General features: G+C 35.2%; 1 protein-coding gene across 1 annotated transcript in view; it reads left to right on the top strand.

The window, feature by feature from the left end:
- ERBB4 (erb-b2 receptor tyrosine kinase 4) overlaps positions 1-27,218 on the top strand; it is a 694,050-nt gene that overhangs the window by 521,863 nt on the left and 144,969 nt on the right. The window contains exon 19 of the mRNA XM_065880236.1: positions 1,722-1,907. Coding sequence (XP_065736308.1) covers positions 1,722-1,907 — 186 coding nt within the window. The remainder of the gene's footprint in view (positions 1-1,721; positions 1,908-27,218) is intronic.

Genomic DNA, 27,218 nt, shown 5'->3' with positions numbered 1-27,218 from the left:
CCCGTGTCCCCTGCATCGGCAGGCGGACTCTCAACCACTGCGCCACCAGGGAAACCCCAATAATCACTTTTAAGAACAGATATATCTGTACATTTACTCACTTGGTTCAAATTTCGCTGGATGTAGAATTTGAGGTTTAAACAAAACTTCCAGAAGTTTGAAGTCACAGCTCCATTTGGGAGAAGAAACTGGAGCGTGGCCCCATCTTTCACCATATATAAATTTACATGATCCTACTATTTTCACCAGAGTATTTCTCTTTCCATTGCCTGATATTCAGTCCACAATCCCTTTGGTTTAGCCTCTCCTAAGGATGAAGGGGAGAAGGAGATCTGTAGTCTAAGTGCATCCTAAATGGACTTTGAAAAAATCCTGATGAAGTCAGTCCCTCCTGCTCCATTTATGTATAGTGGTTTGTGGTGTAACACTACTGAGCCTTTGGTGTGTAAACAAGTGGGGTAAGTTGGATTTCTTTTCAGTTTTCCCCCTACTAAGTTAGGCTTCAGATTTCTTACGTTTGCTAAGTCAGTTACTACTAGTAAGCCACTTGCTACTTTTAGCATTCCATCCTCATTTCTTCTTGTGATTATTGGTTTCTGGCTTTTTATTAATTACTCTGTTGTTAAAATGGTAGAATTGAAAGGAAATGGAGGTAAATGTGTATACCAATCCGCCATGCTGTCTTAAAGAGAAGCTCAATATAGCTTTCTGTCTTCAAGTATTTGTTTGAAACTTTTCAAAGCTACAAAAAATATTCAAGAATAGTACAATGAACAATCTCATACCTGCATATAGGTAACTGATTGATAATAAATTGCCATGGATGTGTCACCAACTCTGTGTGTGTATAAGGTCATATCAATTTCAAATTGGACTGAAGTTACTTAAAATAACTGTTGATTGAAGGCTAACTTTAGGATGTGCTAAATAACCATAATATGTCCACACTCTATCTCCATTAAGCAAAGCTGCCTTTATGATTATGAAAAAGAATTTAGAACTGTTTTCTCACTTCATGAAACGAGAAAATTGGAGTATACAACTTTGTACAATCTCGCCTCTAGCTCTCAAATTTTATGGTTCTATGAATAAACATCACTTATAATTTTGAAAATGAAATAAATTTGAGTGAAAGCAAAGTTATGGAGCAAAATGTCATATTAAAATGTTTATTTTTCTACATAAATTCACAATAGGCATATTGTTTGTAATTGTTTATAATGATATTTATAATTTATAAATTATACCTGTGTATGCTCTCTGAATCCACGCCAATAATGAATGAGTTAACTTTGAATCGCCTTATTTGTAACTGAGCCACCTTATACAAATAAGTGCATTTGTACAGATTATTGGACTCTAGAACCAAAGATCAAAGGTTAAAAATCTACAGTATAAATTAGGATTCAATTTCAACTTACTTGGCAGTAAATAAAATCTATTATTATTCATATCACAAAAGGGAAAATACTGCTATTAATTTTATATGCAGTTATTCTATAATATTTCCCATTTTGTATAGTCTATTTTCATTTAATTTCACTTGAATTAAACCACTTTAGAAATATAATAGCTACAATAATGTCTTTTCACTTTTAATTGATTCCACTGAGTGAGAGTACATTTTCAAAATCATTATCAACACTATTAGTACAGGGCAAATAACTATAATGGTAAACAACTTTGAGTTTAAACAATGGTGTTATATTTTTTTCTCTTAGGAAGCTCTGATCATGGCAAGTATGGACCATCCACACTTAGTCCGGTTATTGGGTGTGTGTCTAAGCCCAACCATTCAGCTGGTTACACAGCTTATGCCCCATGGCTGCCTGTTGGATTATGTCCATGAACACAAGGATAACATTGGATCCCAGCTATTGCTTAATTGGTGTGTCCAGATAGCTAAGGTAAGTGCCCATCACTTCTGCCTTTATATTTCCTAATCTAGAACAGTTTGGGTATTCAATCTATTTAAATAAAATAAATTATATTTGCTATATTGAAAGATATAGGGAGGTATTTTCATTCAAACCACAGATCAATCTCATAATCTATTTATACATTTTGGGATTATTGTACTGTGATGTTTGTGTTATATTGACCAGATACCAAAACAAATAACTTGTTGGTCAGGAGGAAAAATTGTTATACTGGATTTGTTTGGCTTTGTTGTTTTTGTTGTTGTTTAGGAATAGTTTAGTTAACAAAATTCAAGAAGGAAAAGATTGAAGGTTTGAGTTGTTCCATTTTTAGATGATTTTGTTAGCATAGCATGTATGTTCAATTCTCAGAATTACAAATGATCAAATTCTAAACATTTTTCTAGACATTTTGATAACTCTCGATTGATCTTTAGTAGTTGTTTTTTGTTGTTGTTCCTGGTTTTGTTTTGTTTTTTTGTCTGGCACAAGGTCCCAGTCATATAACGTATGTTAGGAGAGTGATGTGGATTTCAGTACCTGGGGTGATGGAAGGAGATGGTTCTATGTGAAGTAGAAAACATTTACTTGCCTTTTGGGGACTATGTTTTTTTTCCACCAGAGTTAGTGGATCTTCAAAACTTTCAGGAAGGGCCAGAATTCTGGATTTTTCTCTAAATTTAAACCTTGGCTCAAACTTTTGAAACACCCTGGGAGCCAAGCAAAGCTTTCACATCCTGTAGTCCACCAGTGTGCAACTTTGGAGTGCATATTTTAAGTTCAAAGAAGCATTACAATTTTCTATACCAAGATAAATAGGTCTGAGATGAGTTTTAATTCACTATTCCCACTCTTATTCACATCAAAATATGACCTGATGTTCTATAAATTCTACAGATCTGATCATTTTAGCATTTGTATAATATAAATGCCAAAATGTTAATCCAGTAGTTTTAGCCTATTTCTTTTTGCAATCTGAGAGTGAATAAAAATACATCACCCAAAGAAGAAATTGGAGAAAATTCTTAAAATGCAAACCCAAAAAATTATTTGAGGGAAAAGCCCAGTTGAGTTTTCTGTACCGTAAATCTTGATATAGTCTCCTTATGGACCGTGTATTACAATTTTGTGAAGATCACATGGCAAACTCACAACTGAGAGGATTCTTTACAGTAATGAAGTTTGAAATATCACTCTTCAAAAAGTGATTTAATTATCTAAGAACTTCTATAATTTATAAGGTGAGCTAAATGTGAATGTGCAATAGACATTCTCAAATCATCCTAGCACTATAAATGAAAACAAAACTAAGTTTTGAATTTCTTAGTTCTTCTCTATATTTCCTGCAGTCTTCTCCATAATTTAGGTTTTGTCCTTAGGGATTCATGGCATTAATATATCATTTATGCAAGACTGTACACTCTAATAATAGAAGCTACTTTGAGTTCCCTGAATAATCACACTGTTTTAAAATCTTTTTGCCTTTGTAAATGACATTCCTTCTGCTTAGAAATCTTTTCTCATAGCTTCTTGATTCACGTAGCATGTTTTTGATCCATCAACGCTGATTAGGCTTGCTCCCCTTGTGAAGTCAAAAACTCTTTTCTCTCTAAAGAGAAGTAACTTCCTTCTCTTCTGTGTTAGTTTGTATTGTATTATTTAAATGTTATACTGCGTGTTTATATAACTCTCTGACTATATGGCACATTTGTTTAGTCATTAATCTTTTAATAAATATGTGTGGACACCTACCATGTGCCAGGTACTATGTAGACTGAGGTGTCTAATGGTAAGAATAAACATTCAACAAATAAAACAACTAGATATAGGATTAAACACTTTGGTTTAGATTTTGAAGAAAAATAATTACAGGGGAGACTTAAGGACAGACCCCACTGAGTCCCGAGAGAGACTTTGGCTATGGGAAGAAATTTAGGCAGAGGAAAGATAACACAGAGCCCTATATATATGGTGACCATGTAATTTGTCATCCAAATGAACAAGTTTAAGAGTGAAAGGAGGCTCTATTACTAGTTATGCCGGGACAACAGGCACACAAATGTCCTAAACAGAGCAAGGTATGTGGTAACACTGTGTAGCATGAAAAATTTGGATTTTATTATAAATGCAGTGGATATTGAAGTATTTTGCCCTGGACATGATATAATCTAATTTATTTTCTAAAGAGATCATGCCAATTTATGTATGGAAATTAGATTGAGGCCATGCAAGAATGGAAATGAAGATACCAGTTAGAAGTCTGGGGGTAATGAAAATAAGAAGTTAATGAAATTATGAAACATTTTTGAGACAGTTTAGGTATTTGATTATCGATTAGAGCATGCTGAGGGAGGGAAATATGGTGGTGCTGTTGCCTGAGGTGGAGAAGGCTAGTTCAGTTCCAGACATGGCAAATGGACAGGGTTTATTGAACACAAAAATGGAGCTATCAATTAGGTAGTTGAATTTGGTCAGGATTGTAGATATAGATTTAAGGGTTATAAGTATTCAAATATATGGGAAGATATGAGATTACCTAGTAGTTACTGATTTGGTCTGATTCATATTTTTTCCCAGCACTTAAAATTGGGTCTTACATGTAGGTAGCTATTCAATATATATTTAATAAATATATTTAACTCATAAAGAAAATGAAAAAAATTTTTACCCTTAAGGAGGGAGTCCTTCCTTTATCTTGTTTTCCTACTTTGGGGGCAGAATTGTGTAGTGGAAACAGCTTTAGGGTCAAAAGGACCTACATTAGTATGCCGGTGCCCACGTTTTGGTTTTGTGAATTTGAGTAAATTATTCAACCTCTTTGAATTTTTGTTTCTCAGTGTATTAATGGAGTTAATAATTATTACATTTTTCTTCATTCACAAAATGAGTATAATACTATCTACCTGCAGTAGGCTGAAAAATAATCCTCTGCCTTCAAAGATGTTATGTCCTATCCCCATCTTCTGTGAACATGTTAATTTACATGTTAAAAGGCATCGTGAGGATGTGATTAAATTAAAGATCTTGAGATGGGGAGATGATATTATCCTGGATCATCCAAGTGGGCCAGTGTAATCCGAGGATCCACATAAGTGGGAAGCAGAAGAATCAAAGTAAGAGAGAGAAGATATAAAAACGGAAGCAGAGTTGGAGTGATATGCCTTGAAGATGGAGAAAGGGGGACACAAGCTGAAGAATACAGTCGACCTCTAGAAGCTAGAAAAGACAGGGAAACAAGTTCTCCCCTAGAATCTCCAGAAGGAAAGCAGGCCTGCCAACACCTTGATTTTAGTCCAGTTTAGAAACTGATTTTTGACTTCTGATGTCCAGACCTGCAAGAAAATTAATTTGTATTGTTTTAAGCCACTGCATTTGTGGTAATGAGTTATAGCAGTAGAAAACTAATAAACTTCCTCATAGTGATTTGCAAAGATTAAATAAAATAGCTCATGTAAAATCCCTGGCTCAGCTCCTAGATCATGGAGTATTTAAAAACAATCTTCTTTTATTAGCTATAGGTCAAAAGCCTCAAAGTAGAGAATTTCAGTAGAGAGTTTCAGAAATGTCTGTAGAATATGAGTAATTTGGTCTGAGTCAACACAAGTATTTTGCAAATAACTATTTCAGTAAGTTAGAGGCTTCTTTTTCTTTACTTCCAATTCTCACTGAGACAATTTATGAAAGTGAGATATCACCATCATAATTACTCCAATACCCACTTTCATTTTGGCTGCATCCCTTTTATTTATTGACAAAACCGGTAGAAGGGGAGATATGATGCTATAAAATAACCAGCTTATACTTGCGTTATAAAATACCTGTGGAAAGTGTAACATAAGTAGAAGAAATAATAATTATGGCTAACATCAAGCACTTACTCTGTGTAAGCCACTACTCTGTATGTTTTATTCATTAGTTAATTTTTCTCATCACAAACCTATAAGGTATGTATCATTAGTATGTCCATTTCATAGATAAAGTCAGTCACAGAGAATCTGTTACATGATTAAATTCACACAGCGAGTAAATAAATATTATAGCCACTAATCTATGTTTTTATATATAAAGGAGAAAGTATTTTTTTAAAATTTCATCCATATTCCAAGTCTTCCTTCCATTCTTCCATTGATACATCATTCTACAACATTTTATGTAACAGAAACACAAATTTCAACACCAAAATTTCTTCTTATCAGCAGCCATTTTCACTCTGCATGTGCTGCATTTAGAACTTGATTTAATTTGGTAAGCAGAGCAGAGCGTATTATTATTTAATGTTTGTATAATACCATATGCCTTCCTGGGGCTTTATGAATCCAGGATAGAAGGTAATTGTGAGAATTCCTTCTTTCAGAGTTGTTGCTAACAAGTTGGGCAAGCAGTTTTGAAAAGGCAACTTGGCAGATTCTGAAAAGTGCATGTGAGTTTAGTGAAGGAATTTCATGGTGAGTCCATGTAGGTAAAGCGTGTCTTACACAACAGGCATCTGCTTGGTGCTTTATATATTTTGTATTATGTAATCTTTACTGAAACTCTAGCAGGTATGACCCATTATTCTCCCAGTTTATAGATCAGGAAAATGGAGGAACTTAAGTCCTAAAGGACACAGCAGTAGGTTGAAATGCCTGGATTCTGTATCAGTAACTCTGATGCCTCCTGAGCCAGGTCTCTAAACCATTCTTCACCCTTTCCTCTCCAAATATATGCACCACTGCAGCTTATAGTCACTTGCACTCCTCCTGAATTTGAGGAGTGGAGGAGTGTGACATTTTATCTGTAGTTGTGTCTCATCATCATGCCCATAAAAGAGAAGATTCCATCATGAATAATACTTTTTATTGTCTTCATGGAAAATTTTTATTGCTTTATCGTGAAGGTCTATGTCATATTTTCAGGATCAAGTGCTAGATATTCATTTAATTATGGGAGAATTTTTTTAAATTGATGTTTTACATATAAAATATTATGATAAAGCAAGCTCAAAACTATTCTGTGAGCTACCATGCAGTATTGATACTGTTCACAAGTGACACTATAAATTAAGAATTTAAAATGTATAGTTTGGTGCTAGTTTGTGTTAAGCATACAGATTCTAGAACCAGACTGTATGGGTCCAAATCCCAGCTGCCTCAGTTATCAGCTGTGTGGCCCTTGACAAGTTATTTAATCTCTCTGTGCCCCCTGAAAATGAGCATAATAATAGTACTCACTTCATAGAGCAGTGATGAGAATAAGGTAATACTTGTGCTAAAAATGATGCTTAGCATAGAGTAAGAGTGTCCACCACGTGTTATAATTTTGGATAATATCTGAGGTGAAAACAATAAGGAAAGACACATACATTCATAGTTAGAACACCCTCATGATGTCATTTCAAAACTACTCAATTTTAAAATCTCAAGTATGAAAGATTTAACATTTGTTCTTACACCACACTGAGGGTAGGAGGAGGTCATCTCATGTTTAATATTTCTACTTTTTGGAAGAAGGAACTTGTCTCCTGTCTTCACATGCTTTCCTACACAGGTACCTAAGCTGCTGTTCTACATGTGCTATTATCGTGTCCTCTAATTTTCATGTTAGGAAATCGAATTGTTTGTAATGTTGAACATGTGAAACCAGCAGTGAATTGGCAAAGAGCTGAGGTCAGGGTAATTTTTGAATAGATAATCTATTACCGGGGAGAAGCAAAGAGAAAATTCTAACTTTTCAATCTCAAGGTAGAAAGGTTAAAGTGGGTTTAACTTCCTTTTACTGCATAGATTTTATCTTCTGACTTCTTTCTAAGGAGATTATTTGAGACTTTGTTGTTGTTGTTACTGCATTTTTAAAGCCTGAGTACTGAGTATCTGCCACCATTATTTTTCAAAATCTTGAAACCTTCCTCGGAGCTTTGCTGGCCTATTTTTCTTTACTGTTAGATTTTCTTCTGGAGCTCTAATGATTTGCAGTTTAATTCAGATGTAATGTTACCAGGGCTTTCTTTTTTAGTGGTTTACAATTGGAACTAGTTAAAGAGATGATTCTAAAAACATTTTTCAGTGGTCCATTGTACACTTCAAGATGATTCATTGTCTGACTAAGTTATAAATTGATCCATCCTTAAAATTCCTCTGAAAAGAAATGGAAATAAAGATAATTTGATATTTCAAAGAGTAAAAATGACCTAATATGTTTAACCAAAATAATTTAGACCTGCCTATATATAAAGACTCTTTCAGTTATATTTTTGCAAATAGATTGATTCCAACATTTATGATTTCTAAGAAAACTTGTATTGCTCAAAGGTCAACATGAATTTTAGCCCAGTTTAATAGATTCTCTCAATTAAACTTTTAAAAAAAATTTTACACTCTTAAGTTGTCTGTCCTCCAGATTACTTTTCTTGCCCATATAATATTCCCAGTTGGAGCTAACGGGAATTCTATTGTGAAATCTAATTGTTGTAGCTATTGGGAGGTGTCTGTGGATCTTAATTTTCTTTTTTCTTGATGGCAGAGTGGCAGTTAGTGTGAGGGGCAAAGAGGAGAAAAGAATTTCTCTTTCTCAGTTCAGAAACATAGTTCACCATGATTGGAAGGAGAGCAGATTTCTGTGTTAAGAAATAAACTTTTCTTCTGTACACAGATATGAAGTCTTCCTTAAGGTTTAAATGTATAACATGAGCAGAACCTTCATTTACTTTCTTTCTTTCCTCTTTTCCATTGTTCTCTAGCAGTAGCGACACAGAGTGACAGGAAATAGTAATTTCTCGTTTGACTCAGCCATTTCCTTCTACATGAATAAAATTGGACTCAAATCTGAATGTCTGATGTCAGTTAAATGCATGAACTGGGTGCTGAAACTTCTGGTTTGTTTGTGGTCAAGACCAAATTCTATATTTAAATATGACCTCAGTCTTATGCACATATATATAATTTAAAAAATAATAAATACATATTCTACAGAAGAGACAGAATACTTCTAACATTCTAGAAAAGATAAAATTGTCATTTATTAAATACATTTAATAATATGATAATGACTTTTAATACTGTTTAGAAGTTTGTGAATACTAATTGAATGGGTTTGGGGGGTATGTTGTGATACAGAAAAATTATTATATTTTATAACAGTGGAATAGAAGAGATATATTGGAATTAGAAGCCATAGTGTTAGTGGCATAGACAGACTCCAATTAATGACATTTCACAATTTAAATTAAAATAGAGAGCTTTATTATTTTTTAGTCACAGCCACTGTTTGGAAGAGACAAGGATGAAAGTTAGCTTATTATTTATCATTTTTACTGCTACTATTTATCTTTGAAAGCATTATATATTCTAATGAATTGTCATTAGATCTTTAGAGAAATTCAGTAGCATAAATATGACTCAATGGTAAAATTTTATTCAGAATAAATGCATTCAGTGACTTTCCCAAGGTCCTGCTATTAAATAGTAGATGGATGAAGAACTGCACTCAGAATCACGGACAAGTCATTGATTATATCATGAAGATACAATGTTCAATTTTTTTTACCCTAAAGAAGCAGCCAAATGAGTGAATTTTTGCAGGGTCTCTGTCCATTGTTAGACCTATTTCTAAATTAGACTTTTGAGATTTGAATCACAAAGGAAAATATCTACAGTCTTTGCTTAACCAGGAAAAATCATTTATTTATTCATTAAAAAAAATATTAAGTTATGATGTAGCAGGTACTATCCCAAGATCTGGGATTTTAAGAAAGAACAAGTCCCTCTATCACAGTTTTTATATTCCACTGGGGAAGAGAGACACAAAAGCTAAGTAAACAAAAAGCATTACCTCATGGAGTGAGTGATGAGGTATGGTATCACACAGCAGTATTTTAGGGCAGAATTTAGGAGGAAGCAGCACTGTGTTCCAGTTTTAGCTCTATCACTTATCATCTGTATGACTTAGGCAAATTCCTTACTGTCTCTAAATTTGTTTTCTCATCTATACAATGGGCAGCAGCCTCCATTTGTCCACCTCCTGTGATGGTTAAATGAGATCATGCATCAGCTTTACACATTTGCTACCAAAACTTCAGGGCTTAGTATATGTTGTTATAATAGCGAGTAAAATTACAACATATTGTTTAATATTTATTATCATGAAAATTAATTTAAACGTGACTTTTACAGAAAGATAGTGTAGTGTAGCAGAAAAAGTATGAACCACAGAGAAATACAACCTGGGTTTGAATTTTGAATCATAGTTAATAAGAGCTTTGAGAGTCATTTTCCCTTTTGCCAAATGAAAATACTTGGGCCTGCATAAAAGGAATCAAAGCTATGTTTATCAAATTTGAATTAACAAATAAATAGAAACAACTGATATTAATCTGAAAATTTAGATAATAGTTTCTACAGAACACAGATACATATATTTCTTTATTAATTTGCACTCATTTATTATATTCCTTTTTTCTTTTGTTTTTATTCATGTACTCATTTATTATTGTACTCATGAATATAGCAAACTTCCATTGAGAACCTACTATAATTATAATGATGAAAACAAGTGGATTTTGCAATTAGATCTGGCTTTGAATCCCAACACTACCAGTCATTAGCTGTGAAATTTTGCACAAGTTCCGTAAACTCTGTGAACTTCCTTATCTAAACATCAGGATAATAATATTTACCAAATAGGGTTATTGTAACAGCTAAATAAAACAAAATGTGTCAATATCTTAACATGTTGTCTAACACATAGTATTGCTCAGGAAATACTGACCTTTTTTTGTAATCACATAGAACAGTGCTCTCAAGGCCATCCATTTCAGAAGAGGATCTCTATATGTTTGCATAATAGAGGGTTCACTTGAAATTTTTTTTCCAGGACAAAACACAAATCTGTCCAAGGGAAGTCTTTTCATCATTTCCTCATATTAAACAGAAATAAATTTGGTCTGAAATACTAGATTGGAGGAGCATCACATTAGTTTTTATTTTTTTCTAAATTAAAATGATTCCAGCTTGGTACTCACCTATCAGAGTTGGTCAGAAATTCCATTTTAATTGTGTATTGGGAGATCCCTATAAGGATTTTTCTAGAGATATCAAAGAATCTGATGAGGAATATCAGATGCTTGGTAAACAGGAGCAGAGTCTCCATTTTTCCAGCCTTCATAATTCATACATGAAGGTGCTCTTGTTCGGCTCTACAGAAGCAGAGTTCTCCAATCTTTCTGTCAAGTATGCACAATCCTTATAGCTCCCAAATAATTTTTCATCTTTCCTTTTTATTTTGGCATATAACATGAGTATTTATTGCTCATGAGTTTGGGTGTGCTGGGTGGCTCTGGGATCTCGACTGAGCTCATTCACATGTTGTGGGGTTGGCTGGGTGTCAGCTGATCTAGACTGGACTGACTGGGGTGACTGGAGGATTGGGTTGTACTTCACATGACTCTTCTCTCCATCAAGCTAGCTGGGACATGTTCCTATAAATCCTTGTCTCATGGTGTTCAGTCCTCCAGGGCCTGGGCATCCATATACACACCATCCTGGGAGAGGCTTAGCACTTCTCTGGGGACAGAGTGAGAGTAGGAGGCTAGGTTCCCCCTACCCCACCCCATTCCCAGTCCCTTTCTGGAACTGCCACCAGTGATTCCCTCTTCCCTCTTTGGTCTTAGAGAAACTAATCTTTTTTCTCTAGGTTGTTGGGTTCAGCCTCTTTTATGTTCCACCCTCACCACCAGGGCTAGATAGAAATAAGTCAATTTCTCAAACCACAAAACCTATGAGAGGCTTATCGCCTGGGTGCTGTTGCCTTGGAATTATAATTTTAGGTACTACAGTGTAAAATCCCTTTCAAGATGAAGCGCCCAAACTAGAAACATACTGCTTTTCCTATTTATTCTAAAGAAGCAAGCACAAAACACAAATCAAATCAATATCTTAAAGTAATTTGCTGTGTACAAAAAGGAAAGAAAAATAACAGAAAAATCACACAGAAGGGACCAGCCCAAAGTTCCTTTATGGAGATGGTAAATCTTTAAAACAATGAATACCAGAACTTACTGAAACTTTGGCACAGCAAGGAGCTCCAGAAGATTATCTATTTCACTGATTTAAAAATTTTAAAACGTGAAATTGTTTTGTCAAGTGAAATTTTACTTGAAAATCTAAACAAATAAAACTGAGCCATACCTATAGCAATAGAAGGCGTTGAAAGGGCTTCATGGTACCCTGAGGGATCCCTACATCCTCACAGAGACCAGCTTTAAGACCATAGATGTACCTGTATTGAAGATGGGGAAAATGAAGACTAAACAGGTAACAGAATCCATTTAAGGCCACAGGTCATAGTGACAAAGCCACAATCTGAATTCATTTCTCACCCAGTCACCCCAGCCTAGACCAACTGACAGCCAGTACCCCTTACCCTGACTCCATAAGATTTGTGGACTTCTCATTTGTAATTTAGGTGAAATAACTACTACAGTATTACAGAGATTTAGTCTAAAAGATCGTCTACCTTTAATTATCTCATGATAATTTTTAAGGGTCTAATGAACTTTTTCCCCTTCTGGAATAGAAGCAGCTAGTTTATTTTTACTCTGAAGTACTTTTGTGTTTTCGGTTTACCTTCCAAGGGCTTTTTATTTTTTATCTCTCTTTGCTACCAATAGTTTTTCCTCTCCATCTTTATATCAGAATGTCTAATAACATTGCAACCTCCCAAATTGGTGATAAAGCACCTGACTGCATTTGAATCATGTTTATCCCCTCCCTGAAACAACCTCCTGCTTTTTATTTATGTGCTAAATTCTCATTGCCTTAAAGGAGGATGATATAAAAGAGGTAGTAAGGGATAAGAGAGCATCTCGATTTTACCAGATTGAAAATGAAGTTTATTGAGTCAGTTTCTAGAGCACAGGTCCCAGAATTGCACTGAAGCTGTAATTATTTCCTGAGGTTTGCATGAAATATGAAGGTCTCTCCCTTAGAGGAGTCATTTAGGTTGTTTCTTGTCTAACCTATAAAATAGCAAGCTTCCCTTTTGCCTTGCTTTGCCTGTGGCTTTGTTTGACATGCTGAGCGACTCTAATTCAGCCAGGAAGTTACTCCATTCTATAATGGCAAAGGTTTTCATTCAGCTACCGTACAAATCCAGGAAGGAAAGAACTTAATTTCTTTACTGTAAATGTATAGCTAGTACTTTTAATGTACTTCTTATTTTGACACAAATCTGAAAGCTTTACAATCCGAATGGATTAAATTGTACTTTATGTGTGTAAAGTGTTCACAATTACATCTATTAGTCATGATTATGTGAATGAAGTTTGGTATTGTAGCAGGTTTCAGGAGCACAGTGATTTTCTTAAATGCAGAATCAAAGTAGCAGGACCTGCATGTCTAGTTTATGGCTCCCCTGTGGCTTTTGTTTCTAAAACTGTGTAGGTAGATGGATGTTATAATATTGCTGTCAAGAAGTTGTGATATATAATCATGATCCTTCAGATGTATGCATACAATGTCATTCTTCCTACTGATTTCAAGATGTTTATAGTAATTCAGAGAGTTAGGACTTGTATTTTGCTGCATGTAGGAGAAACAAAGGATGAGGAGATCAAGCAATTTGACTGGAAACAGAAAAACCATGTTGGGAATGAAGGCAAGACACAGATTTGCTTCCTCTACACCTGCCCAAATTCTTCTCCAGATAGTTTTTTTTTCTAACTCTTATTTTGAAATAAGTTTAGATTCATAGGCAGTTACAAAAAATTGTAAGAGTGTTTCCATTTGTTCCTCACCAATTTCCCCACTGATAATATTTTGTGTAACTATAGTACAAATATTGCAACCAGGAATTTGACATTGGTGCAATCCACAGAGCTTATTCTGATTTCACCAGTTTTACATAAACTTTTGTGTGTGTCTGTGTGTGTATAGTTCTATGCAATTTTATCACATGTTGATTTATATACCTACCACCACATCAAGATATAGAAGTATTTCATGACCTCATATCATCACTTTATAACTACACAAAACCTCCTAGTTCTTTGTTTTTAATTGTACTCGTCTTGCCATGATCTATATTTGTAAAATGACTTATTTTTTAAAATATTTTTTAAAATTTATTGTTTCTCACATTACAGTAGATATATAATACTCTGAGATATATATATATATATATATATATATATATATATATATATATACACTGTTTGATTCTATCATTAATAATTTAGAAGAATCTTACTTCAAAAGATATCCTCTATAGATTTGCACAAAAAATACTCTAAAACAGTGACTTTGAAGAAGACAAACTTGGTTCTGTGTAGCTATGTGACCTAGGAGGGATGCAACAGTCAAAATGTAGTATTAGGTCCTCTTACAATTACTTAGTGGGAACATCTACCCTCCTACTTCTGCACCTTCTAATTACCATAGGAAAGTGGTTTAGCAGGTCACTGGCTGCAGAAGAGAGATAGCCCAATCAAACCCGAAAGGGCATGGAGCCAGAAGAGAGGAAAATAAGGTTAATAATGAAGACAGGCTGAAGGTGAATGAGAGAAAGCAGTTAAGGCTTTATGCCAATCTTCTACATTCTGAGAATGTTAAAAAATTTAGAATAATTAGGGCTTCTCTGGTGGTGCAGTGGTTGAGGGTCCGCCTGCCGATGCAGGGGACACGGATTCATGCCCTGGTCCGGGAAGATCCCACATGCCGCAGAGCGGCTAGGCCCGTGAGCCATGGCCACTGAGCCTGCGTGTCTGGAGCCTGTGCTCTGCAACGGGAGAGGCCACAAAAGGGAGAGGCCCGCGTACTGCAAAAAAAAAAAAAAAAAATTAGAATAATTATATTTAGTACCATATGTGATAAAATAAAATGTACACAGCTTGTATGATACATATGTATGTGTATGTGCCTACAAACATATACACATATACATATATGCACATATGTGCTTTTTTCTATATCTTGAATATAAATATATTAGTAAGATGAATTTATGTTTTAAATATAGAATAGTTCTATGTAGCCAAAATTGGACAATATTCAATTAAATATGGAAAGGAGCACAGGATGGGAAGAGTCATTTATCGTCATGATTAGAAATATTAGGCTAAACAGTGTGCAAAATTTGACTTTTCATTATCTAAATTTGATTGATTAAAAGGAGGTTGTTGGCAGATATTCATTATTTTTCATCAGGCGAAGGTGAGAGATGAACAGAATATTTGTGTAGTTGTGGAAAGGAAGGGGAGCGGCTATGAGCATATAAAGAGTGGCTATGGGTCAAAGATTTTATCCTTCATGTGAACAAAAAAAGAGCTTAATGACAGTCATCTATCAGCTAGCCTCATTTTCAGCTTCAGGATTCTGCTATTCCCAATGCTCTGTGCCTTGACAAGGCTGATTGTATAATTACGATACTACATCACCCACTCCTAGTGCACTTTCACTGGCAAGGACTAGAACTAGGGACTCTGATGATTATTGCCCCAAGCAAGCACATTAGCATGAATATAGTTTACTAATGGGGCTGCTCTATTAGAAATTGTAGTATAAGATTTAAACCAAGGATTTTTTAAATGAAGACCCCTGTAGATTAAATGTCAGATTGAGTTAGAGCTTTAAAATTTAAAATATTGTATTTTTTAAGACAAAATGAATGATTCTCCTGTATTTTCAAATTCTTTCTAGTATGTATTAAGAATTACCAGTTATTCTGCTAGAATGAAATAGAATTTATAAAGCTTTCTCAAGAATGCATAAGTGCTAAATAAAAGAATATCCTTAAGTTAATTTCTATACAAGGTTAAATAATTCCATAAAAATATAGCTAATATGGGTTAGAGTGGCTTGCGGTATGCAGGCCTCTCACTGTTGTGGCCTCTCCCGTTGCGGAGCACAGGCTCTGGACACGCAGGCTCAGCGGCCATGGCTCACGGGCCCAGCCACTCCGCGGCATGTGGGATCTTCCCAGACCGGGGCACGAACCCGTGTCCCCTGAGTTGGCAGGCGGACTCTCGACCACTGCGCCACCAGGAAAGCCCAAGATACTGTTCTTAATCTGGGTGCTAGTACTCCATTTGTGAAATATATATATCTTGAAAAAAATTTTTGAGTCTAGTTGTTTACATTTTGCTTTAAAAATTTTAGATGGTTATTTCTTTAAAGCTTTGGCACATCAAGTCAGAACACCAAACTGAAATGACTTGGTTTCTACTATTGGTTGGAAAAATGTCTGGCAATGCCTAAACCAAGAGCGTACAGGTAAAGATCTTTCATGGTAGGGTTGAGACAATTTCATGAATTCTTCCCAGTCCCTGGTATACAATCAGTCAGTCCTGACTGGTGCTGATCAGAGCTTTTGTGGAACAGGTTGTCTTATAATAGTTTGGTTTCATGTAGACCAGCGATGACAGTGCATGGCAGTAACAATACTGGAAAGTAATGACCCCTATGTCTTTAACCCAAGTGTTCATGAAGCAAGATCAATCCTGTAGCCAAATCAGCTAACACTTGCATTGAGGCTATGCTTAATATTGGGCAAAGGACTTTATATGGAATACCTCTTTTTCAAAGTTTATTTTACTGAAGTATAGTTGACTTACAATGTTGTGTTAATTTCTACTGTACAGCAAAGTGATTCAGTTATACATATATATACATTATTTTTCATGTTCTTTTCCATTATAGTTTATCACAGGATATTGAATATAGTTTCCCTGTGCTATACAGTAGGATATTGTTGTTTATCCAGCCTACAATTCTTACAAAGAACTATAGGATAGACACAATTATATGTTTAAATGAGTTAATATGTGTAAACTATCTTGCACAATGCCTGATACATACTAACATTCAATAACGTTAGATATTATTACTCCTGTTGTTATTGCTTATATTATTCCCATTTTACATGAAAACACTAAGACTCATAGAGGTTAGGTAATTTGTCCAAAGTCACATAACTAATAAGCATGAACATGTGATACTTGCACAAACAGATTTAAGCATTTCCACATGTTGCCTCTCTCAGGACCACTACATTATATGATCTAAGGACAGGGCAAAACAGTGACCTCAAATTGATAGTACTCCTGCCTAACTAGTTCTGCATCTTAATTAGATAATTGAAGGAGCTATTTCTTATTTCCTGTCATAATCTGTAAAATTTAAAGTATAAAACTCATCCAAGCCAGGTAACTTGTACCATAATTTTGTGGAGAATATGGGAGAGCACGCACTATATATATAAATACATAGACTTGATTTCTTCTAGAATCACAGTCTTAGTCACAACTACTCTTGTTATTATCTTCCTTTTTTTTTATTAAAACATAATTAAGTGGGGTGACAGTTTATTTCGCTACTACCTTTATCTGAGAACATACCAGTATAATCCATATGGCACCTATGGACTATCATTTTATCGAAAAGTCTCTATGCAGTGAGACTTTAATAGGTGGCTTCTCACAGGACAGTAATCTCTCCATGCTTTTGATCTTATTCACAGGTACTCCAAGGTATCTGGCCACAAATTCCTCACATTTTCATCAATCACCGAGGTAGTGGAAACTTTTTTTTTTTTAACGTGCATTCCCCTAAAGACTGGCTTGGAAAAACATTATTGAAAACTTCTTTTAAATCAGATTCAAGATATTACAGTAGCACCTGCTAGAGTCTGTCAACATTTCCACGATAAACCCTTATTTTCCAGGTTTATTACTTAGTTGTAAAATTTTCCTGTGGACTCTGATACAAAATAAAGAATTTCAGCCCAAAGCAATTTTTATTATCATCACTCAAATATTGAGATTTTTCAAGTCATGATTGTTTCTAAAAATGCCACAAAAGTCAAACACTTTGGGGGACACACACACATTTTAAGCCCTTTATAAAATGCAACATTAAAAGTAATTTATTTCTCATAAAAACAAAGAACTAGATAAGTAGAATCTCAAGGCCTGAAGGGGAAATTCTGTGAGCCCACACAGACTTATTTGCTTATGATTCGGGGGGGCTAATTTGCTATTTAGATTGAGATTTTTAATATTACTACAATAAGCTTTCAAGAAATTGGCGCCAAATGGGTCTAAAAGAAATTGGATGGTAGGCAAAGGAGAATTACAATAAAGACTGAACATGCAACCCACAGAAATAATATTCTCAAGCTACTGATGTTGCTGCCATCTGAGATAATGTTGTGTATTTTGTTTTGTTTTTTCTCCCTACTGGTAAGCCTAAGAAAGGCTGATAAACAGTTTATAAAGTGTTAAAACATCAGATGGACTACTAAAATCAGGGATTTTATCAGGAAAACAACCCCCGCTGCGACTTAATTGAATTTCTTGTCAACAGAAATGACTACATTGGAAGTTCTAAATTATTCTATCTCCAAAACCCATATAACATAGACAGGAAAAATATGGATTCTTTATTCTCCAGCTAACTCTTACACCTCTCTAAATAATAGGTATTTAACAGGAAAATACTGCCTGGGTGTGCTCTTCCCTGTTACGTCTGAATGAATTCTAAAACCTCTACTTTGGTTCAGATAAGGTGGGTAAATTGGTTACACTTTATATCCTCGAAGAATTGTGATTTCAGGACTTAAAAGGAGTCACTCCTGAGGGAGTTATGGTCATTAATAATTCTAAAGCACTTGGCAGTGCGTTCTTGGGTATATAAAGGGGAATCTGTATTTCAGCATAATGGAGGGAAAATAGATGGAAGAAATTTTACTACCTTGGCCATGCTTAATCAAAGCTATCAAATAACATTCCCAATTCCCTAAAGTGGGTGGAATATGATTTAAAATACGAATTTTCAGGACAACCTCTGACTTGCCTCCTATTTTCACTAAGTTATATATGTAGCAGATGGTATTCTATTAAGGTTTTTAGGTAGCTTAGCATGAACATGACCTGGAGGATAGGGGAGATAGGTATGGATCATAAGACTGCTTATACTGGTCATAACAGAGTGAATTTGCATGTACATCACTGACAGGCCTAAAAGCTGAATTTAAGTTCTTCATAAATTAAAATTATGAATGCAGATTAAAGATGTTATTCAAAATACACGCAGAAGTCAGAAGGGAGTTGCCCATGAGATATGGACACTTAAGATTTTTTACTGGCTTCTTTCTAGCCAGGAGCCCAAACTGTAAACATCTGAGTACAGGGAGGTATGCGGAACCCTTAGGAGGCTATTAACATTTTGAATGAGAGATAAATGGTGATCTCAACAAAAGCAATATTTATGGGCATTAAGAGCAGGAAGACAAGGGGGCTCCTATAATTACTGGATGATGGATGAATCATTATGTTTGGTAAAATGTTTTATAAATTACCAATCCTAAAATAAATGGCAGATATGCTAGCTTACGTCTAATTTTCAGAGTTTAGTAGACTTCCAAAATAGAAAGCTCTGACAAATTTATTTGGTCTTTCCTTCCTATATAAACAGTTTTGACTTGGTCCTCTTTGGTGAACTATTTTCCTTGGCATAATAATGCCTCTAGTTCTCTGTCTACCTCTGCCTCTGCCTCTCTCTCTTTATTTGAGGCTTCCAATTCAGAGCTTATTTATCTGATAGTCTTTGACCTTGGCTCACATATCATATTTGAATGATAAATATTTGAATATTTATCATATTCAAACATAAATATTTGAATATTTAGAAGTATAGTCACCCAAATAGCACAAAACTTCTAGCTAGTATTTGTCCCTAAAGACATAGAAGTATGACAGTGCCATAGAAAAGAGTTTCCGCAAGTCCTGTGAATCACAGTTACAGGGGATGCCGTCAGATTAACAGGGAAATGAGAGGAGAATGCAAAGATTAGGGTGAAGTTAGGATTCAAGAAGTACCTTCTCGCTTCTTTTCCATTTTACAGTGTCAACAGCCAGCAAACCAGAGCAGAGAGGTAGTTTTCCTGGACGGTTTTAGAGTAGTTTCCAAGACTGTTTGGGGAAGCCACAAAAGGCTGCTTCAATCTGATGCCCAAACAGTCTGGCACTGAGGGAGCTCTTCTAGCAACCTGCAGGCCATGCGCTATGTTTGTCTTTCTGCCTAAGGCACTCACCAATTATGTAAGCTATAAATGTAAGCTGATCTCCCTTCCAGAGGTGAGACTAAAGGACTTGAGGAATGCTTTCTATGCTTCAGTTTATTAAAGAGGATGAAGAGTTCCTAGGTAGAAGGAAAGTAATAAATCTAAGAAGTAATCCAGAAAATCCAAAGCATCTAGGTAATGGGATCAGTATCAATATAAAAAAATCCCTCCACCATGTATCACATCTTTGGCTTTGGTTCAATTAATCCTTCAAAACTCAGACTCTTCCCATGCAAAATGGTGATAACAGAAGTACTTACCTGGTAGAGTTGTGAACATAACACAGACCAGTTAATGTATGTAAAGAACTTAATTTAGTACAAACCTACTGGATTGTAAGAGTTTAATAATGCCTCATACTTAGTGAGAACTTGTTGAACTTCACAATGATAATACTGATAAAAATGATATATTAAACAATTAGAACATAGAGTGTCAAAAAGAAGAGGAAAATATGTATCAATGAAAATTATAACAGCTGTAAGCATCTGCACTTATTCCATTGGATAAAGGCCTGATGAAGAACATCTGTGCCATAGAGAAATAAAAGGATTCCCAGAACCAATTACAAAGATGTCTCCCCTGAGATTGAGCTTTGCGGCTTAGTTAACCCTTGCTAAGGAAAAGGGAGGCAGCTACATGATCTGACAAGAATATTCAGTGGCAGGCTCTTTGTCTGGGTGTATAAGACAAGGCTAGTCAAACCAACCAAATTTAGTTACACATCGTGGTGAAACAAATAATACTATTATAATAACCAAGCTGTATCTCCAGGATTTGGACTTTGAGGTCTTGAATAAGAAATTAAAATACAGTCTATGGAGACACAAGGGACAGGTTGATTTCTTCTTATTTCTTTGAAAATAAAGGACATTGGGAGTGAACAATTAACTATATAGATGGAATCTAAGAGCAGAATTTTATTTCATTTTTTTAAATTTCATGGCTCATCAAAACTCTGGGCTGTTGATAAGGAAATAGCATGCATCTCCTGAGATCTGAGCAAAATATATTTGACCAGAGATTCCTATATTTGATCAAAGAGGCTTTAAAGAAATAGAGAAGTATCACATTGCACCCAATATTCCCCCCAAAAGAGGGAAGTGCAAGAGCAAGTGTAATAGTTTCTTATACATAATCACAAAGAAAAAGATGGAGAAAATTGACTTCTCCATCCAGAAACAAATAGTGTGTGTGTGTGTGTGTGTGTGTGTGTGTGTGTGTGTGTAATTTACCATGTATGAATTTAAAAGAATAACCATGAAAGGGTTGCTTATCTTTTGGGAGGAAAAAATAATAATCATTCTCTGGTGACCCTACCCAGGATTCAAAATTAACTACACTATCTCGCCACATTGTAACACTAGTAGTGTTGTGTACTATAACACTAACTATATCCAATTTCTCATGTCCCAGTAACTCATCAGTGAGAAAACAAAGCAAATTTTTTTAATGTCCTTTTTTATTTATCTACCCAGACAGTGAAACTGCTCTCTTAGAAATAATCAGTGACCAAGCCAAAGATAATTTTCCAGTTCTTGTCTTCACCTCTCTGAAACATTATCAGTCTGACATTTTGCAATTCACTTTGCTTAGTATCGTTTGGGGAAAAAAACTAATTCTCTAGTGTCCCTATTCAGGATTCAAAACTCAAATGCCATCTTCTCCTTAAACACTATCCAGCTTTTTCTCTGCTCCTACTAGGTGTTTGCCCCCTCCTGGATGTAGTCCTAGGACTTAAAACATCTCTTTAATATATTACACTGAATTGTAATTATTTGTACAGATTTCTCTCCCCTACTGGACAGTGATTCTTGAATACTACGTATTCTTTGCGTTTGTGATTCTACCAGTCAGCACAATGTTTACTGCAGAGTGGGTGCTCAAAATAAATATATGGTAAATATATGTTAAAAAATCAAATATAAATATATATGTATATTTGTTACACAAACTCACATATCAGCAGGTGGGTCATGGACAATATGAGTGCAGATATCTTTATAATAATACTTAGAGAATGAATAATAAGCAAAACAATCTTGAGTTGTTTTCTCAAGGCAATAAATTTGGTATCAGCAGTATCACCAAGACTTACTAGACTGGGACTTAGTAGGCATTTTGCATGACTTATGGATATATCAAAGACGTACACAAGAAAACAGCTTATAAAATCAAGGACGTGATGAAGTCTGGTACAAACTTGAAAATAACATTATCATGAAGGCTACAGTACAGAGTGAGTTGAGGCTATGTAAAGTACAACTAGCAATGGAAAGGATTTCAAAAATTTAAGTTCTCAGCATAAGAAAGAATTGTTCCACTGCTTGGGGAACATTAAGTCATGATAAAGAGAACATTAAAACCAAACCAAAACAAAACAAACAAAATTAAAAAAAAAAAAACCTCTCTTATTTCTGCCTTCTGTCTTAGGGAGAATCATCTTGACACTGGCAGGGTTAGAGGAGGCATATGAGTATGGTACTAAAACATCAGACAGATGAAGAGAGAAACTGACTCTGTCCTTTAAATGACTTGAAATGAATTATATTCCAATGATGTGTAGCTAGCTCCTGGGACCCTAACTAGAATTCCTGAAGCATTATGGAAACCAGGAAGAGGACCAGAAAGCTTTAAGTGTATGAAAGATTTTATTTATTTATTTAAAAGTGCAGACTTTGGGCTTCCCTGGTGGCGAGTGGTTGAGAGTCCGCCTGCCGATGCAGGGGACACGGGTTTGTGCTCCGGTCCGGGAAGATCCCACATGCCGCGGAGCAGCTGGGCCCGTGTGCCATGGCCGCTGAGCCAGCGCGTCCGGAGCCTGTGCTTTGCAACGGGAGAGGCCACATCAGTGAGAGGCCCGCGTACTGCAAAAAAAAAAAAAAAAAAACAAAAAAAAGTGCAGACTATGGAAAACTGTATCTGAGTCACTAGTTATTATACAGATGATTCTGAATTCTTAGGTAAGGGAGGATCCCACAGAGATTGAGGTATACTCACTTAAAACAAATGAAATCCACAGGTTTATTAGATGGATGGGTCAGAAAAATTCTACAGACAAGGTATCTCATTTTGGCAAGGTATTTGTAAATTTTTCACCATTGATGAGGACATGAAACATTAAGGGGCAACTCAGATTTTTTTGGGCTTCCCTGGTGGCGCAGTGGTTGAGAGTCCGCCTGCCGTTGCAGGGGATACGGGTTCGTGCCCCGGTCCAGGAAGATCCCACATGCTGCGGAGCGGCTGGGCCCGTGAGCCATGGCCGCTGAGCTTGCGTGTCCGGAGCCTGTGCTCCGCAACAGGAGAAGCCACAACAGTGAGAGGCCCGCGTACCACAAAAAAAAAAAAAAAAAAAGATTTTTCAGTGCTGATTTGGTAGAAATAATCTTACCAAATAGCTTTGATTAATATACCAACAGCAACCTTGGTGATTCTAGTAGTATATTAGAGACTTTTATTCCTAGCCCTGTTAGGTCGTATGTTTTATTGATTGCATGGATGAAGGTATGCTTTGCTTTAACTTAGATAAAGCTGGCAGGAATTGATAACATTTTTAAAATGAAAAAATCAAATATTTCATGTATCTGGAGTTAATACTGTGATAAAGATGAGTAAAATTCAGATTCCTATACTACTTTGTTTTATATAGTCAGTGCACACAGTTAAGACAGGGAAAACTGGTTAAACGGTACTGCATATTAAAGGGACTCTGGTTCTGAACTGCAAGAAGTCATTAAATAATGAAATGAACTCATTAAAAAAATCCAATGAAGTTATATGCTTTCTACCCTACAACATACACATGTTCATATTCACATCAAACACATGGGGCTCTCAGATTCCCTGGATATCACATATATGCACGCCATAAGTTCTAAGAATCCAGACAAGAACCTTAGATAGGAGTGCTTTGTTGTGGTACGCTAACACATTATTTCACCTTGACCTTCCTTAGCAAATATACAATGTCCAGAATAAAAAGGTTTGCTGATCCTGTACAGGTTATATAGAGAATATTATGCTGCTTTCTGGGTCAATTTTAGGTATAATGAAATTAAGAAAAGAGAAACTAGACTAGTGAATGGTCAGGGAATAACACGGTATGAGAAACATCTGGAGAATTTTATGTCTAGGAAACAGACCTTAGTAAGAGATCCATTAATTGTCTTTAAATTTTCAAAGAGTTATAACTTGGAAAAAGAGTAAAATTATTTTGTTATCTAAAATTTGGTAGAAAAAACACCAAGTGTGGAGATTATAGGAAGGTAGATTTGACTCTTTACTATACAAGGAAGATACACTTAACATCTGGATTTATATAAAACTAGAATGGGATGCTTCATAAAGTTATTATCTCTCTGTCAATGGAAGTATTCAGGTAAAGTATAGATTTTCTCATGCCTGAGGTGTTGTGAAAGGAATGCCTATAGTGGGAGAAGGGAGTACTAAGATTATGCTCAAGCCTTCAAGTTGAAGATTCTATGATCCACTTATATGTTTTAAAGAATACTAAATGACAAAAAGTTTGTACTTTTTTTTGTTATAGTGGACATTAAGGAAGAAACCAGTATGGACACCTATTATTGGATGTTTCTGAGTTTGCCTTAATTTATATCTGTTACACAGAGTTAATTTATTTTCATTTAATTTCTTTTTCAGTGCTACTGTTTACTTTACTTTTTTTATTAGTTATCCATTTTATACATATTAGTGTATATATGTCAATCCCAATCTCCCAATTCATCGGCCCCCACCCCATTTTCCCCCCTTGGTGTCCATACGTATGTTCTCTACATCTGTGTCTCTATTTCTGCCTTGCAAACCGGTTCATCTGTACCATTTTTCTAGATTCCACATGTATGTGTTAATATACAATATTTGTTTTTCTCTTTCTGACTTACTTCACTCTGTATGACAGTCTCTAGGTCCATCCATGTCTCTACAGATGACCCAATTTCGTACCTTTTTTATGGCTGAGTAATATACCATTGAATATATGTACCACTTCTTCTTTATCCATTCATCTGTTGATGGGCATTTAGGTTGCTTTCATGACCTGGCTATTGTATATGTATACAATACAATATGTATGTGTATGTATATTACAATATGTATATTATAAATAGGCACTCATTAATATTGAATCTCTCTAGGTATATGCCCAGTAGTGGGATTGTTGGGTCATATGGTAATTCTATTTTTAGTTTTCTAAGGAACCTCTGTACTGTTCTCCACAGTGGCTGTATCAATTTACATTCCCACCAACAGTGCAAGATGATACCCTTTTCTACACACCCTTTTCAGCATTTGTTGTTTGTAGATTTTCTCATGATGCCCATTGTAAACGGTGTGAAGTAATACCTCATTGTAGTTTTGATTTGCATTTCTCTAATAATTAGTGATGTTGAGCATCTTTCCATGTGCCTCTTGGCCATCTGTATGTCTTCTTTGGAGAAATGTCTATTTAGGTCTTCTGCCCATTTTTGGATTGGGTGGTTTGTTTTTTTTAATATTGAGTTGCCTGAGCTGTTTATATATTTTGGAGATTAATCCATTGTCTGTTGATTCGTTCGCAAATATTTTCTCTCATTTTGAGTGTTGTCTTTTTGTCTTGTTTATACTTTGCTGTGCAAAAGCTTTAAAGTTTCATTAGATCCCATTTGTTTACTTTTATTTTTATTTCCATTACTCTAGAAGGTGGTCAGAAAAGATCTTGCTGTGATTTATGTCAAAGAGTGTTCTTCCTATTTTCCTCTAAGAGGTTTATAGTGTCCAGTCTTACATTTAGGTCTCTAATCAATTTTGAGTTTATTTTTGTGTATGGTATTAGGGAGTGTTCTAATTTCATTCTTTTACATGTAGCTGTGCAGTTTCCCAGCACCACTTATTAAAGAGACTATCTTTTCTCCATTGTGTATCCTTGCCTCTTTGGCATAGATTAGTTGACCATAGGTGTGTGGGTTTATCTCTGGGCTTTCTACCTTGTTCCATTGATCTATATTTCTGTTTTTGTGCCAGTACAATATTGTCTTGATTACTGTAGCTTTGTAATATAGTCTGAAGTCAGGGAGTCTGATTCTTCCAGCTCTGTTTTATTCCCTCAAGTTTGCTTTGACTATTCGGGGTCTTTTGTGTCTCCATACAAGTTTTAAGATTTTTGGTTCTAGTTCTGTAAAAACTGCCATTGGTAATTTGATAGGGATTGCATTGAATCTGTAGATTGCTTTAGGTAGTATAGTCATTTTCACAATATTGATTCTTCCAATCCAAGAACATGGTATATCTGTCCATCTGTTTGTGTCATTTTGATTTCTTTCATCAGTGTCTTATAGTTTTCTGAGTACAGGTCTTTTACCTCCTTAGGTAGGTTTATTCCTAGGTATTTTATTCTTTTTGTTGTAATGGTGAATGGGATTGTTTCCTTAATTTCTCTTTCTGATCTTTCATTGTTAGTGTATAGGAATGCAAGAGATTTCTGTGCATTAATATTGTATCCTGCGACTTTACCAAATGCATTGATTAGCTCTAGGAGTTTTCTGGTGGCATCCTTAGGATTATCTATGTATGGTATCATGGCATCTACAAACAGGGAATGTTTTACTTCTTCTCTTCCAATTTCTATTCCTCTTATTTCTTTTTCTTCTCTGATTGCCATGGCTAGGACTTCCAAAACTATATTGAATAAGAGTGTCAAGAGTGGACATCCTTATCTTGTTCCTGATCTTAGAGAAAATTCTTTCAGTTTTTCACCATTGAGAATGATGTTGTCTGTGGGTTTGTCATATATGACCTTTATTGTGAGTAGGTAGGTTCCCTCTATGCCCACTTTCTGGAGAGTTTTTATCATAAATGTGTGTTGAATTTTGTCAAAAGCTTTTTCTGCATCTATTGAGATGATCATATGATTTTTATTCTTCAATTTGTTAATATGGTGTATTACATTGATTGATTTGCGTATGTTGAAGAATCCTTGCATCCCAGGGATAAATCCCACTTGATCATGGTGTATGATACTTTTAATGTGTTATTGGATTCTGTTTGCTAGTATTTTGTTGAGGATTTTTTGAATCTATATTCATCAGTGATATTGGTCTGTAGTTTTCTTTTTTTGTAGTATCTTTGTCTGTTTTTGGTATCAGGGTGATAGTGACCACATAGAATGAGTTTGGGAGTGTTCCTTCCTCTGCAATTTCTTTGAAGAGTTTGAGA

Source organism: Phocoena phocoena, chromosome 7 (assembly GCF_963924675.1).
Source record: "Phocoena phocoena chromosome 7, mPhoPho1.1, whole genome shotgun sequence".
Taxonomy (NCBI): domain Eukaryota; kingdom Metazoa; phylum Chordata; class Mammalia; order Artiodactyla; family Phocoenidae; genus Phocoena; species Phocoena phocoena.
The sequence above is the reverse complement of the archived record's forward strand: the minus strand, read 5'-3'. Positions and strand labels throughout refer to the sequence as shown.